This window comes from Lactuca sativa, chromosome 5, assembly GCF_002870075.4.
Source record: "Lactuca sativa cultivar Salinas chromosome 5, Lsat_Salinas_v11, whole genome shotgun sequence".
Taxonomy (NCBI): Eukaryota; Viridiplantae; Streptophyta; class Magnoliopsida; order Asterales; family Asteraceae; genus Lactuca; species Lactuca sativa.
The window spans coordinates 71,769,488-71,786,967 of NC_056627.2; the positions used below are offsets into that span (position 1 = coordinate 71,769,488).

The 17,480-nt window shown below is 33.8% G+C and overlaps 1 protein-coding gene and 1 long non-coding RNA gene across 2 annotated transcripts; both read right to left on the reverse strand.

The window, feature by feature from the left end:
* Positions 1 to 5,022: 5,022 nt before the first annotated feature.
* Positions 5,023 to 6,780, reverse strand: LOC111898380 (tetrahydroberberine oxidase). Its single transcript, XM_023894301.3, has one exon. The coding sequence runs from the start codon at positions 6,776 to 6,778 to the stop codon at positions 5,108 to 5,110; it is 1,671 nt and encodes a 556-aa protein (XP_023750069.2). The 5' UTR covers positions 6,779 to 6,780; the 3' UTR covers positions 5,023 to 5,107.
* Positions 6,781 to 14,806: 8,026 nt separating this feature from the next.
* On the reverse strand, positions 14,807 to 16,301 carry LOC128126205 (uncharacterized). Its single transcript, XR_008223974.1, has 3 exons — positions 15,879 to 16,301; positions 15,607 to 15,674; positions 14,807 to 14,968 (listed from the first exon to the last, which is right to left on the reverse strand). It is a non-coding gene; the product is annotated as an uncharacterized LOC128126205 (long non-coding RNA).
* Positions 16,302 to 17,480: the final 1,179 nt, after the last annotated feature.

Genomic DNA, 17,480 nt, shown 5'->3' on the forward strand with positions numbered 1-17,480 from the left:
CTCACGAATCCTGGCATCCAACTCGTTCGTACCCATCTGACCAATGACCTCAGGTGGTACCGATCCACCCTGATCACCCTCTCCTGATCCCGATCCCAAACCGGATCCTGCCTCGAGACATCTCGTAATCTCCATACTGCAAATACATCACAAGATATTAGGCATTCCTCATAATAACCCCGAGAACCAGCTCCAAACAAAACCCTAGGGGTTGTGACTTCCTTGACACGCGTATGGGTCCCGTGCTTTTAGTAGTACGGGCCCATACTACCTTCTACACCTACCCATATTTTTATCAAGTATCACCACAACACCCTAACAATAGCATATACATAACGAACACTCGACTCCTAGAGGAGCACCATCATCCCATAACCGACCTACCATTCTCACGCAACACTCCCATTCATGAAACTTCCACCAACCCTGTAGCACTAGTGCATGCTAGTCATACACAATGCTGGACCCTAGAGACTTTCGAATATCTGATCCTACCTTAAGTTCCTAATCAAACAAGAACCGAACATAAGGCCAAATCAAACATTCTCAGGCTATAAGATCTTGGTTATATGTAACCGTGATGCATACACTAAGCAACTAGAGTAATGATGTCAATTTCATACAAGGAAACCCTAGGCTAGTAGGCATCATATAATCAGGCAATTCTATCATGCAATTCCTGAAAGTCCCTAACCTAGTACTAGCATGCTGTTCTAACATATCACATAATCAAACAACTTGTATGGTATTTTGGGGTCTACTTACTGGCTCCGGTTGATCGTTCCCTCTGCGTCCTCCTTTACTTATTTCGAAAAAACCTTTTTGAAAACCATTTTGAAAATCCCTCCTTGATTTGAGACTGGATTCACATGAATGTTCCACCAATTAACTCAAACCAAGGCTCTGATACCATCTTGTAATGACTGTAAAATTTAAGCCAAATTAAAACATTTTAATTCATTCAAAAACCATTAAATTCATACATCTTATTTTCAAAATAGTTTAAACATCATAGTATCCCCCAAAACCATATCACATAAATCATAAAACATGAGGAGCGGTACGATCACGCCTTCGCCTTGCCACGATCTCCTCAAGTACCTGAAACAAAACACTAAACTGTAAGCCCAAAAGCTTAGTGAGTTACCCCGAAAATACCAAACACACATAAACATACTCATAACATATCACAAATAGAACAGCCAGGCACATCGGGTCTACTGTGGGACTGGTCCGCCGCACCGAGCCTTCAGTCCACCTGGTCCACCCTCCAAGTCCAGCCACGTATATCGAGTCTACAGTGTGATTGGTCCGTCCACACCGGGCCTTCAATCCACCTGGTTCACACTTTGAGTCTACACTATGACTGGTCCGCCCGCACCGGGCCTTCAGCCAGTCTAGTCCACTCTCCGAGCCTCGGCACGTCTGGTCCGCCCTCTTGGGGCCTTCAGCCTATCCGGATCGCTCACTGGGCCTTCGTAATATCTGGTCCGCCCTGGGTATGTTAGCCTATAGCACAAAGCAGGACCCGCCTTAACCCAAACCCCCGTCAAACAACCATGTGCACATAAAACAATTAATCACATAACAAATCCTTAACCAGACAAACGGTCTAACAGATCATATAACATATCAACATCCTAACCAGGACTCCGACCTAACCGGTCACTAGGATAACATTACCCTATATACCGGGTACCGACCTTAACCAGGTCACTAACATAGCATTACCCTAAATACCAGGGTGCAGGTCTAGCAAAGCAATAACATAACAAGCAGTACCCAGATTTCCATCCGATAAAGGGCCGACCTTGGTGTCGTAGACCCTGTCGATATAGTGAGGATACCTCACATGCAATTGCCGACTGAAGAGATAAGACCAAGCTGCTCTGACCACCGACACGAACTTCACCTCAGAACACTACCAAAGAAACAATTCCATAAATACCAGAATTACCAAAATACCCTTGGAAGTCAAACTGGTCAATTCTTGGTCAAAGTGAAAGTCCTCAGACAAAGCTAACCTTCCTGGTTGACTTCTACTCACCGAGTCACCCCGTCGACTCGCCGAGTTCCCACACCCAGAAAACTCTCATATCACAACTTAACTCGCCGAGTTGCCCCAAGACTCGTAGAGTCCAACGATCTTTGAGTCCCATCCTGACCAACTCACCGTGTCGCCAACCGGCTCACTAATCCAAAGCTTTAACCCAAAAGAGATTAGGTTCTGGGACCAGACTCGCCGAGTCTAAGAACAGACTCACCGAGTTCCAAGGTAATCTTCAACAAACTCGTCGACTATGTTGGGCTATATGTTGGGCATTGGCCCATTATTTGACTTTTGACTTTTACAAATTATGGCCTCATGTCAACTTCTTCCAACTTCGATCTAGTCGACTCCTTAGCCTATAACATGTAACTTATAAACTTAACTTCAGAGTTGTTTGGCAGGATCTGAACTTTAAAGATCTTATTAATATGTCTAAATTTTTAAGATCCATTCTTTTAAGAGGATAGAAATGAAAGTAAGACGAGAAATTAAAAGGCTTTTAAACAGACCCTTAGCCTAATAGTAAAATATTACACATACAATTTTACCTACAACATATAAAATGTAGTTTACATTCAAATTTTAAATGATTAATATGAAAGTTGAGATTTAAAAAACCTGATACTATAAACTTTGAATAATTTTGTTGCTGAGTCAAGTTGTGATGTCGTTTCCTTTAAAGTACGGTTGTATACCTACTATAGTTGATGTCATGGTGAATTTATGCGACCATTTTTGGTTGGATAGTTGTAAAGGTGGTTGCTTTTCACTTTAGTCATTATATTTATTTCTTCATTTCCATAACAGATGTTGCTCAAATGAAAATCATCATAAACTTTGTTGTTATAATTCGTCTTTATTTGTGGTTGCCAATATGCCTCTATAAAGTTCGGTGTTTTGGTATTGTCTATATGGAAGGGATAATACTTGTGTTCATGTAGCTATTTCTATGATGATTGTTGTAGTATGTATATTTTCTTTGTTTTTGATGTTTGTGACATCCTATCTATTTCTTTTAACTATGTATTTGCTAGCTTCCTGCTTCATGCTTTTTATTTTAATGCATGTCCGCCATTCTACAAAATAGCTAATATAATCAATAGTTAAGTGAAAACTATTATTTACAAAAGTTCATTAAATACTATTCGGGTTGCCAAAAACTACAAAACCAACATTTATATACTTTTAGGAAAAATGACTTATAAAGGTAACTAACTTTCAGTTTGGTTAACATTTAATCACTTTTCTCTTTTTCTATATCCCTTAATTACCAGAAACTCATTTTTTTATTGCAAGAAATATCATTATGATTGGATATTGTAAATCATACAAGTATTTTTCAACAAAAAAAAAAATAAGTTCACTGGTAAATTATGTAAACATAAAAAGGAATGTGACTATAGGTGATGAAAAGTATAATTTTGTAATATGATAATTCGTTACTTCTTCTTAATCTTTCGTTTTAACTTTATTAAAAAAATCTACTAATTTGTAAAATTTTCATTTTTATAAAATCTTATTTTATAAATCTATTTCTTATATCGATAAAAAAAAATAATTAACAATTAAAATAGGACTTACTAACCACTGTAATTATAATAAGCGGAAATTACATGACTATCATTTAAACATTATTTTCACTTGCACCTTCAATCATTTTCAAGTTTTCATAAACCATAATTTCAATTTAATAGGAATATTACAAAAACATTTCAATGATGCGTAAAAGTTTAAAACAATAATTTGTCTCTAAGAACATAAAACACAAGCCCTTTGTTAAAATCTCAAAAGTTTAAGAGAATTTTTTTTTCCCTTTTTGAACTTTGCACCTTACAAAAATGGTGGTGCAAGTGCTTATATTTGTATTCACTTGACATTCTTTGTTATGAACACATGAAGATGATTGAACTTTCTAAGAAAACTAAAGATCACGCTTAATAGTTTAACTGCTTTTGATCAGTATAAAAAGCGGATTATTAAGAATGGACTTACAAAATAAATTTTTAATATCAGAAAGTTCTAAGAGAAAAAAAAATATATTTATAAATTTAAATCCTTTTAAAATTCTTATTAATTAATAATAATAATAATAATAATCAATTGTCAGTTCAATACATATCGATTGAAGACAAACGGACAACAAGTTGCGTCACTAGCCCTAAATGTATGTATCTTTTAAATATTTGTGTAAATGTTTATACATATTTATTTTTATAAAAAGATTTTTGTGTATCTTTTAAATATTTGTGTAAACGTCTGATGATTCTGTCACCTTGACATTCTTGTATGCGAAAACTTAAAAGGGATTTAAGTGCGGTGATGATACTGTTTGAATTATCATCATAATAATTTTCACTTGTATTAGTTATGGTGGTTGGTAAGTTATGTTTTAATGCTTTTATATATATATATATATATATATATATATATATATATATATATATATATATATATATATATATATATATATATATATATATATATATATAAAAGAAAGATATTTAAAAAAAATTTAAAAAAAATTTTTAAAATATATTTGAATAGATTTTTTAATACAATTAAATGAAATATTAAAAATAGATAATAGGAGGTAACAAAATTGTATTTATATTTATATTTTGGGTATTTAAGAAAAGACTCCTAAATCATCAATGATATTTTCTAAATATAAAAAAAGACTTAAAATGAATGAAAAAAAAAATTTCTTTAGTCAGATAAGTCGTTATCATGAAATACAATGAAGTAGCTACGACCAAAAAAAAAAACGTATGCACAAATATCCGTGTACGTTCATTTATAGTGGTATTTATGGATGATGGTGGTAAGTCATACAAATTGATGCTTACATAGGGAAATTTATTGAAGTAGGTGCTTTCTTTGACGAAATTCAAGTAGTTGGTAGGTCATCTAAAATGATGTTTATATATGTAAAATAATTAGCATGAAAGTTATCAAAATTACAAATAAACATATGAACTAATAATAAAGTTATCATTATATTTTTATTTCAACAAGCATATATAGTTGTATTATATTCATCCATCTTAATCTAGTCAACTAAGATGATGAATGAACTAAGACGAGAGGTGGGATGCTTTGTTCATTACAGAAGAAATTAGTTGGATCAACTTCACCTTTCACCATTGACAACCTCCTGAAATTTCCCTTAAAATACTTTCTTCCCCATTTAGATGCTTGCAAATAACTTGTACGACATCCACAACCATTTGAACCAAGATCCAAGTCCCTAAAGTTCACGTAAGCCTCCCTAGGGTTCTTGGACACAAATGGTGTCATGTTCTCATAAACTTTCCTTATCGAAGCAACACGATTTTCAGATTCATTGAACCCTGCATCTGTCCATTGCATGACGTATTGTATGATGTACAAATTCCCTTTCCTATGCGGGTATGGCGTCTCAGTTTCTTCTATCTGACTCATCCTTCCGCCATGTGGTTCTATCGCTAGAATCAGATTCTCTTTCAAACACCATTTCCAAATCTCTTCAAGTGCGTCTTCTGGGATGGGTTTCTTCACATAGTCTGACTTAAACTTGTTATAACTTTTAGGCCACGGTCTCCTTTCTATGAGAGCATGTATGCTTTCACCTCTTAGATAAACCGAAAAGTAAACTACCGATTCTATCCATGTCATCTCAATGCAATCCGTTTCCTGTAATCCAAGTTCAGGAAATGTTTCATTTACTATTGCCATGAGCTCATCAGCCGTTCCCAGAAATAGCGAGTTGAATGTTACTTGCATTGTTGTATTTCCTTCTTGATCGGGCACAGGAACCGGACGTACTACAAGGTTAATGAACAAATCTTCGGTGATATTGTGCGCAATATACTGCCATTTGTTAACAACCCGAGTAGCACCTTCGTCTAGTAGTTTAGAAAGACTGAAAACTGTAACTACCGGTGGAACATAAACAAGATTGATCTTCCAAGATAATACAACACCAAAACTACCTCCCCCACCACCTCTAATTGCCCAAAACAAATCTTCACCCATTGAATATCTATCAAGGATCCGCCCATTCACATCAACAATACGTGCATCTATTACATTATCAGCAGATAACCCATATTTTCTTGCCATGGTGCCGAATCCTCCCCCACTTATTTGCCCACCAACGCCTACGGATGTGCACTCCCCAGTTGGGAATCCAAGAAGATTACTTTTTTGAGACACCCAATAAGATAGTTCGCCAAGAGTCGCACCAGATTCGACCCACGCAGTTTTATCATCCAAATTGACAGTGACTGACCGGAGTTTGTTGATATCGAGAAGGATGAAAGGGGTCTGATCATGCGAGGTGTAGGAAAGGCCTTCGTAGTCGTGACCCCCACTTCGGATTCGGATTTGGAGTCCGTAATCCACGCAGCAGATGACTGTGGATTGGACATGGGAATATGAAGAGGGTGTGATTATTGCTAACGGTTTTGGGGATGTTGGGGTGGAGAATCTAAGGTTTTGGAGGGTAGAATCAAGAACAATGGAGTATGAAGTGTCGTTAGGGGTCAAAAGAATGTCGGATAATGTGAAATTTGGTGAAATTTGACGAGAGATGCAATCAAGAAAGCTAGCCGAGGTTATTGATGAGAAAAAACCAAGGGAAAGACATAGGAAAATTGATATGAGTTTGAGTTTACAGGTAAAGAACATCAACTCCATTTTTTCTTGTGGTTTTCGATTTCTCATATCCTCCTCCTTTGTATATAACATGTCTAATCAACGCAAAAATGATTGAATAAGACCGATGTAGACTTTTTCGCGTCTCAACAACTAATAAAAAATAATAACAGCACGTCAGTCAATGAGCTAAACAATACTAAAATAGTATTAGATACATCAACATATGTTCCCTTGTTAGCTCATTTTGGGTAATTTTTTAACTTTTATGGTAGTTCAAATAACAAATTCAAAAGAAATACCTGGAAACAAGTGGTGTGATATGAATGCATCCTCTGTAATACATTATTTTAATAGAAAAACGTACGTTGACTACTATTGTAACTTGTAAATAAGGAAATATGGAGTGGGCCTTCGCGCTTTGGCATGTCAAGAAGTTAGAGGTTAAAAAAGAATAAGTTTTGTATCTTGAATCGTGTTTAGGATGCTGTAATATACGATGGAGATATTGGCTCAGGGCCGGGCCAAGACGATTGGAGGCCCGAGGCAAAATAAAGAATGGGGTCCGTTCGAAAATTTTATGTATTCATATATTACACTACTTTATACATACATAGCAATACATTTAACTTCGTACACAATAGAATGAGGAAAACTAAAAATACAATGCTATTAGAAATACAAAAATACTAAAGTCCCATCCCCTTTGTTTCTTCATTAACTTGTTCGGTTCTATTTCTGTACATAAGTTGTTGACCTCCAACTGAAGTAGATTTATCATCGACAAAAAGTTGTTAGGTGAATTACGTAAATCCAGAATACTTGTTAATAACCTGGAAGTAGTTGAAAAAACTATTCAACAACAGAAAATTCTATACATATCAAAAACATAGAAATAGAAATAAAAAAAGAGTACCATTCATAAATCAAAAATAAGAATATTAACATTACAAATCGAAATTAAGCAATAAAGTTCAAGAACTGTCTCTAATTCAAAAATATTAATATTTGATTATGTCTCTAACTTGAACAACCTCATAAAAATCGAATTTCAAAAAAGAATAAGAAATTTCAAGAGCGATAGAACATACAGAGATTCATAGTCATATTATCAGAAATCAATTTCACCTCTAACAGTCGATTCTGAAAACTGAACCTTCAAATTTCTAGAAACTGAGAAAGAAATCCAATTTGAGGCAGTGACTGGAACTCTCGATTAAAACCTCTAGGCCAGATTCCTAAAATAAATCAAATAACCTTATTAACTTCTCATTGGTGCTATATTAGAAAAAGGAAATCAACAACAAGAAGGGAAACAATAGAGTTTCCCGTTTTTCTGAAATCGTGAAAGGAACAAGACACAATCAGTCTCTTAATTCTAAAATAACATTCGATTCACTAACAGTTGTTGTGGACGAATTCATAAAATCAGAAAAGAATGAAAGAAAACGATTAACTTGAAATCTTGAATAAGAATTAGAAGAATGATCGTTAACTCTTGCTTTTGGAGAATACGTCGTTTGGATTTTCCATGGTAATGTTTGGATTTTCTATAGAAATCTGACTGTTGAAGAATTACGACGCCTTGGAATTAGGACGCATGTCAGGTAAGTCTCGTTCTCTCCCACACTCCACCTTTTGGATTAGTTCTTCATCAGAGTATTGGGGTTTGAAATAGTTCAATAGGCTAAAAAGTAATGGGCTGTTAATATATAAACAAAATAACAAGTTAAAAATTAGGGCCTTGTAGCATTTGGGGGCCCGGGGCGGTCGCCCAGCTTGCCCTTGCCCACGGGTCGGCCCTGTATTGGCTGGATAGAAATCGGATTGGTTCTAAACCAAGCTGGCAACTAATATATATATATATATATATATATATATATATATATATATATATATATATATATATATATATATATATATATATATAACTGTGGAAACCACGATAGGTAAGTGTAAATTTTTTATTATATAGACAAATATAAGATTAAATATCAACGTAGTAAAAAGCAATGTATTTAAGATTCTAAGTAAAGTCGGATGAATTTGATAAGTAAAAAAGAAAATATTTTAAATTATATTTTGAAACACTTCTTAGTATATATCATTTGACGTTTTATTGGTTAAATTACAATTTTTATATAAAATCAATAACTTTAATCATTATATGTTCATTTTTCTGGATAAAGCAACATATAATTGACCATGTGAGAAAATTGGTTATTGTAAAAAAATCAACATTTGACATTGATTGACGTTGACTTTTATTTATGATCATAGCAAAACAAACACCAACGAAAATTGTCTATTTTCAATTTGAATGAAATTTTGACGTTTAAAGGTGTTAAAAACAATTTTTAAAACTAATATGTACTATATAATAGTGTATAGATAAATATATGATAAAATCATTGTTATTGTATATTATTACTAAGCATTAAGCATTTTGTATGTATAATTTTTAAAAAAATTAAATGTTAATGATGAAACATTAATTTTATAAACTAAAATTTAACAATAATAATTTATTGTGTTAAAAAAAAGTTGTAAATGTATTTGTGATTGAAAGAAAACTAATATAATTTTTGATAATTATTTAAATATAAAAAAGTAATTACATAGGTAAAAAAGTTATTGGAAAAAAATTAAACGAACTTATGCTGACACACTAATAAAGTATAGGTACTAAATTTAAACTTTAAATAAAAAACATGAAATTGGATTACATGAGGTATAGAATTTTTAAATTAAAGATAGTTTACCAAAGAAAAGGAAAAATTGAAATTTTTTTATAAAAACTTGTTAATTTTTAGAATATTCATGTTATTAGGATATGATGTTTTTTAAAATTTTAAATGAAAGATTTTTACAATTATCAAAAAAATTGGAAACTTGAATTTTGATTTTTTAAATTCCTTATAAATACTTTCCGGAAAATAAGGAAATACCAAAAAGAAAATCAAAAATTAGAAATTTCTTAAAAATTGTCACATGTCGATTAGTCTGTTTAAAAATGGGATATGTGACATTTAACGGTTTAGTTTATTAGAGGATATATATATATATATATATATATATATATATATATATATATATATATATATATATATATACTAGCCGTTTACCCGCACTAAGCGATGACTATGAATCATTTCTCAGAATTAGTTTCTAAAGACGATTATATTTGTTGCATAAATAGTTTACTACATCTAAAAATCAACATATATTTTTAGATTCCTAAAAGGCGTAATATTTATTTTCTTTTCTTCTAATATGCAAATTGTATAATTAATTTGGAATGTCCAATTTTGGGATGAAGATGGAATGTCTAAGGGTTATTTGATGTCAAAAACTTTGGATGTTTTATAAAAAATACGACGAATTTAAAGAATTAAATTAATATAGAAATGGATCTTTAGTTATTATCATATGTATCATGTATATATTTAGTGACAAATAAATATTTCCTCTTTATTAAAGATATTCATTTTATATTAATAAACATTATATATATACAAAAAAATAAAAGAACCATATCTTTTCTCATGTGTTTGTTTTTTGACAAATGATAATTGAGGATGGAAAAAATTATCTTGAGCACTCAGAACCCATTATCTTGAACCGGAACAAATTTGGTGTCTACCAATTATAAAATATGATAGACAAAACAACACCAAGTGATGGAAGAGCACAAAAAAGAACACCAAAGAGCACCATGGCAATGAAAGAAGTATAAGTAAAGCAATATCAAAAACACCACCAGGTAAATCAAGATCAATCTAATTACAGTGAGACATACTTTGGCACTTGGTGGAAACAAATTATAAAACTAGTATCCGAGAGAGATAAGTTCAAACGCCAACAATTCTTGAGAACATATACCGACAATGACTAAAAACTCCACCAAAACTCAACTTTTGGTACCAAAAAAGAATTGCTTTGCACTTTTCATCTTTATTAGAGATTTTGAAAACGTTTTTTATCATTGTTCAATTGTTTTTTAACCCTTTATTTGTTTATTTTTTTTATGATTTTTCATTGTTTATTTAATTAAAATTTAATATTATCATGTGAGATAAAGCCTACCATTACGACTATTCAAAAAATAACATTTATAAATAGTCGATTACAAGCAGAATACAATATTAAAAAGTAGAATGAAAGTAAGGAAAATGATGCTAATTATATTATTTGTTTTTCACCGACAAAATGCTTAAAAAGGAAAAGCAATCAAAATACATTGATAATTCTTGTAATTATCACCTAATTAGGCTAAATATAAAACAAATCCAATTTCCCACTTGCTCCATCTCAATCTTGTATCATCTTTAGTTTATATATAGATGGTGAATGTACAATGTTTTAATAGAGATTTAAAGCAGATTGGTTAAGTATATGTCAACAAATGAAAAAAACCCATATCCTGAAATAAACTATAAGTCAAAAAAGTGACAAAACATTAAAATAATAACTAAAAATATCATAAATTTAATTAAACTGAAAATAAACCCATGAAGCCTCAAAATATGACCAACATTGTATAAAGATGTATGCATTAAGCTATCATGGGTGATGTAAGATCTAATCTGGACCATCCTTCGGGTTTATGGATGCATGGCTGCTGTTTTGGCAAGTTTCAAATATGTTGACCATTTTACCCCCACTTTGTTGCTCCTAGTGTGGTGTTGGTGCTTTTAAATGGATTAAATTTATTAAAGCATTGAAACTTGAAAAAAAATTAATATATGCATGGTCGCTTGCAGGAGCACATAATGGTGTAAAGATTAAGAAACCATAGAACTATTTAAAACTACACATCTCAATTTGAAGGTTCTAATAAAGAATTATTTGTCAAATGTCTAAATTAACCTAAAACATGGTATACATAACTCTTTTTGAGACCCAATATACTTTATATTAAAATCACTTTCCCTTACCTTATAAACCAAACAAAACAACTAGTCAATGGTGCTGATACAATCATGCAAAACACCAAGTGATCAAACTGCTTAAAGTCACCTCATACTAGTTTGAATATCTATTAGGGAACTTCATGTGTAATATCATAAAATAGATGAATCTAGTATTGTAAAGTTAATGATGGTACTTGTAAGTATGTGGGAAATTATTTATTGTATTGTATGGACGCATACAAAAGAAACTTATAGTAAGCATCATGAAGAGTCGTAAGAGGCCATGAACATCCGATTTTAACTCTTTAAATGGTTTTAATTTATTTAAAAATATTTAGTATTTAGTAATCGAGTACTCAAGTGTAAAAGAAAATGAAACATTACAACATAACAATTCTTTTTGATCAAGTAAATATAGAACCAAATATATACCCTTTTTTGCAATTCCTATTGACCTAAACTTTGACCGGACACCTCTTATGCAGATGTGTTGTATAATTACACAAAGACTCTCTTATATAAATGGTTGCTCTTCATTTTTTTCATTTATAGAGCAAAAACAAACAATCTCGATTCTTATATCCTAAATGCTACAAGTAAACATGCCATAATTGTAATCATAAAGTGGATATTAAATTTGCAAAAAAAAAAAAGAATAATAGGTTGAATTTATAAAAAAAAAACTGAGATATGATATTGAGTACACCCAAATCAAATCTAGATTCACCTTTAACCATAACTCCACCTACCTGTAACCATAACTCCACCACATTCAAATGCCTTGTTCACCATGCATTAAGAAAACACTAATCATCATAATTCCACCCACCTGATTATCAATGAAAAAATCATATAAGGATCCATTAACCTGTATGAGACAATTAAATATAGAGTAGCATTTCCAGGGGTGATGTACCTTCTCTCTAAAAAACAAAGAAATTTTTGCCAGAGGATGGAAGTGGCCTTTTCAAACAAAAAAAACACCTTTCTAATCTGGTTTCACCAAATCAACAAAATTGTTTTGGGTTTTAGGATCAAGAAGGAGAAAGAGAGAAAGAGAGATGGAGAAAGGGAGAGAGGAGAGCAGCAAACGTTGGTAAGTTGAGTGATAGAGGTTATGGCTGTAAATAAAATAATGTATGACTAAAATCAAGAATAATGTTTATAGTAGACACATACCTGATGAATGATTTTGCATATTAATAGTAGGCACCAATCAGACAAAGTGGTTTTACATCGACACCCTAACCCCTACTATTTCACCTAAACCTTTGCAGAAGCTGGGTCACTGGAAAGTACCGGTGCCCCAATTCCCTAAAGGACGAAGCAAAATTTCCTATTACCTTATTTTTCTTCCGTTAAAGAAAGAATGAGAATAAAAAGAAAAAAAACCACCTAAAATTAATGGAGACCCTAAAATGCCTGGGGCTTGGAGGCAGAGAACAATCCATGAATAATCATATATCTGAAATGCAAAGCAGATCAAGACAACCAAATCAAACAAAACAACAAAAAATACCTAAAATAAGGATCTCATTTGAGGGTACAATCTTTGATCTTATTTATTACTCCATGCTCCTCCATGAAGATCAATGAGAGATAAAGAAATATAATATAGGGATAAACCATGCTCATATCTTCATCTTTTGTTTGTGTATCTGCGGTAGAGGGGAAATAAAATCAGTGAGGGAAGAGTTGGAGAGAGGTTGTTGGTTCTGGTGGTCGTAGATTAGGGGTTTTTAGATGTATCAATTGTGTGATTTTGTGTTGGCATTGGGTTTTTAGAGAGTCACATTATTGGTGCGATGGTGGTGTCAGGGAAGTGAGAGTAAAGCTAAAGAGAGAAAAGTGATCTGAAATTATGTGGCCTTAGATACCATGTTCATATGAAGAGAATATATGAACGAACTTCCTACAGTTGCTCATGAGGGAGATGGCAGTTGCTCATGGAGGAGATGGTTTTGCAGCTTTTAACTATGGCTGATGGAGGTATTGAAGGTGGTGGCAGGAGGCGACATTGATGGTGAAGGTGGGTATCTAGGGTTTAATTGAAGAAAAAGAGGATGAATGGTCAGGACGTAGGCTTTTGTGAGAGGAGAGTGGTTGTGTAAGAGCATATAAACTAAAATAAAATCAAAATTTTATGTGTTTATAAAATGCAGAAAAACTCTACCCTTACAATGCAACTTTAAAACAAAACTACGCTATTACATATTTCCTAGCAATCTATCGTAATTCCTAAGTAGTAGCTCAAGAATCCGATCTTCGAACCATGCGATTAAAATCCATCTTCACGATCAGATTCAACATACTCTTCTTTTAAGCTTCCTTCCCTTTGCTTGATCCTATCACATCATGTACCAAGAATCAACACTTAGGAAATTAACAGAGTTAGATAGTGGACTTACCTGAAATCGAGTCAAACTTTTTGACTAGACCTTTTCTCAGATCTTTCAGTTAGTTAGGGCAGCTTCACAACCAATTCCCCATCCTTTTGACAATAGAAACATATGGACTCTTTGGTAATGGTACACGGGACAATCTCATACATAGCCTTTCTCTTGAGCATTTGGTCAAACGAGTTGACAATGGTGGATCCCTTTCCATTAGGAAGAGAAAGCTTTTCTGGATTTCCAATGTTACCATTGCAAATGTCCATGGAAGTTTAGAAAGTTGATCTTCTAATCAAATTTGCTTTACTAGTCCTCCAAATCATTGTTGATTCTGAAGCACCATTCAAATAAATAAGACCATTAAGGGTCATGTTATTGTCTGTTCCATAGTAGTCCAAAATGAACTCACTATATGACTTAGAAAGTGATTGAACATCCAACTTTCTCAAGACTTTGACACCAAACTCTCCCGACTTGTCAATATGTGACTTCATCTCCAAGATGTGATCACACATAGACCTTGCTTGCCAATAGGGCTTGAGTGACCTTGAACTATTTAAGAACTTGTGGGTTAAGGAGAATAATTGGAGGAGGAAGAGAAGTATGATTTCCATGATCCAACCATGGAACATCATCTTCATTAAGAACGCTTGTTCCAAGGGATTTGGGATGATCATAATTGTGACATCCCCAAAATCACGGCCAGAAAAGACCGGTTTGTTTATGCTTTGTTTAAAAATCAGAGTAACATTTTAAATAAAAGTGTTGCGGAATTTGTCCCAAAACAATAATATGATAAAGATTTATCAAAAGCATTTCCATAGAAATGTATTTCATTAAAAGACTCGGGATGTCATGTTCGTACAGATCAAAAGCATAAACAGTACAATACAAGCCTTACTACATTATTTCATATCTACAGGCCTATATCCGTAATCCCTCGTCCAAACATCATATATATGCTCAAGCGCCACTACCTGTAATACATAAAACTGAGTGGGTCAGGCTTGGGAGCCTGGTGAGCACATAGGGTTTTCAACCCACAATAAATAGTTTATTAATTTCATCAATCAACAATAACCCGATTACCCGTTCCCGTTATCCTCACTTTACGTCCCTAAACACCTATCATAAGGGACCTAGCCTAAGGATCATCATCGGGACGGACACTACTACTAAGGGGATTCCTCAGCAATAAATGTCCTAATAGGCAACCATGTGGGGGATGGAGTACATCTGGTGAGCACACAGTTCAAATAAACACACAGTTCAAATAAACACCTACAGGTTGCGAGCCTGCTAGTGTTCCACTGGACTGTCTAGAATAGTCCGTGGTCGTCATCTATACTCCGCTAGATGACTGGATCATCAATAACATCTATAACGAGGCCTCTCATTATTTTATTTTGTCACACAGCAACTATTACATCTACCCATGTTTTACCCAACACATTTTGTAGATATAAAATACATATACAGTTTAAATCTTTGAAAACATGTATAAAACGTTCATCCAGCATAGATAGCAAGTATTCAGATAATATGCACAAATAGCACGTAATTTATATTAAATACTTCATATCTATGTGTAAGTTGAAAGTAAATATGCACTCACCTGAAAAGGTGGTGATTCCGAACTCAGACAGCGCTTCGCTTCTTAAAAAGAATTTTCTTCGACGAAACCTAGTATTATTACCACTAGAGTTTAGTTTATTATTCGTCGAGACTAATTAATAGTCTAGCTATTATTATTATTATTATATAAGCGTCAAAAAAATACTTATATAACTCATAATAATAGCCCAAGTATTTATTATAAGTTCCTAATAACGTTACTATAATTAAATAAAAGTTATATTAAAAATAGCGTAGACGTAGCTCACTTACAGCGGGTTTTATAGAAAACCGGGCTTTGCTTGGAGCAGCGTTCCCGAGCCGAAAAGCTCTTCTTCTCGGAGCCTTCGAGCACTCCGGGGCTTCCGCCTCGTGCTAGGGAGGTTCCCTAGGCTTTTCGGGGGATTTCGGGGCTAGAGAGAGGTTCTAGAGAGAGAGAGAGAGTAAAGAGAAGAAAGAATGGGAAAGGTGTGAAGAAAATGAGGGTGGGAGAGGTGGTATTTATAGGGTGAAATGTGGCTGAACTTGGTGCCACATGTCACCATCTGGTGGCAAGCCTTGGGGAGAAAGCAATGGCCAAGATTGTGCCACATCACCCATTTTCGCACAGCACACTTCCGACTTCTAAAATCCGTAACTTTCACATACGACCTCCGTTTTTGACGTTCTTTATATCCACGCGTAGGTAATAATAAGATCTACAACTTTCATTTTGACACCGTCAGCCAATTCTCGATCGATCTTAAATTTAACAGTACAAGGAGATTATACCGTTAAACGTCTGCGTAAAATTAATAACTTCTACATACGGACTCTGTTTTTGTCTGTCTTTTTACCGTTGATTTCCTATTAATGAGATCTTCAACTCTCATTTACGTTGCGTAAGCCAAAAACCGCTCGAACTAAAATTCGAGTTTCAGGCCGTGCACTGCTAAGCCGAATCTTAGAAAAATCATAACTTCTTCATACGAAGTCAGATTTGGGCGTTCTTTTTATCAATGTTCTTAGTTTAACATATTCTACGACTTTTGTTTAGATTGATAAGGCTAAAAAGTCTTCTATCGTAAATTCACTATTTACGTCTCCCGGTGTCGTGCCGGTTTTGCCGTAAAACTTCGGCGGGCCATAACTTCTTCGTTATAGCTCGGATTTCGGCATTCTTTATATGTACAGAAACCTTGAGACGTATTCTACAACTTTATGTAGAGATATCAGGATTATCTCACACTTTAATTTTGACGCTCATTTTTATTCTTTATTAATTATACATTTATAATTAAATAATAAACACATAAACACACATAATTCACATAATACTCAAATATTTTATATTTATTACTTCAAAAAGAGTTACAATAGTTGACCTAGACTATTACATTGACAAAAATGCTTAGCCCTGAAAACCCGGGCGTTACAATTCTCTCCCCCTTAGGATGATTCCGTCCCGGAATCATGCATCAGCAAACAGATGTGGATAGCGACTCATCATGTCATCCTCTGTTTCCCAAGTGAGATTCGGCCCATTCGAATGTTTCCATCGGACTAGCACCAAGTTGACCATCTTGCGTCGTAGCTTCTTAGTCTTACGGTCAATAATTGCCTCTGGCTCTTCGATCAGCATTTTATTCTCATCCATCCTTAATTCCGAGATTGGAATTATGTCGGGAACATCTCCCATGAATTTCCTCAAATAACACACATGGAAGGTGTTATGAATACCATTGAGTTCTTCGGGCAATTCCAGCTTGTAAGCTTGGTTCCCAATCTTCTGAAGAACTTTGAACGGTCCAATAAACCTTGGACTCAACTTTCCTCGTTTCCCAAATCGTATAAGTCCCTTCCACGGTGAGACTTTAAGTAAAACGGAATCCCCAA

Bases quoted from the DNA above. Each gene is read 5' to 3' on its own strand.
- LOC111898380 (XM_023894301.3), bottom strand. From the start codon at position 6,778: ATGTTATATACAAAGGAGGAGGATATGAGAAATCGAAAACCACAAGAA.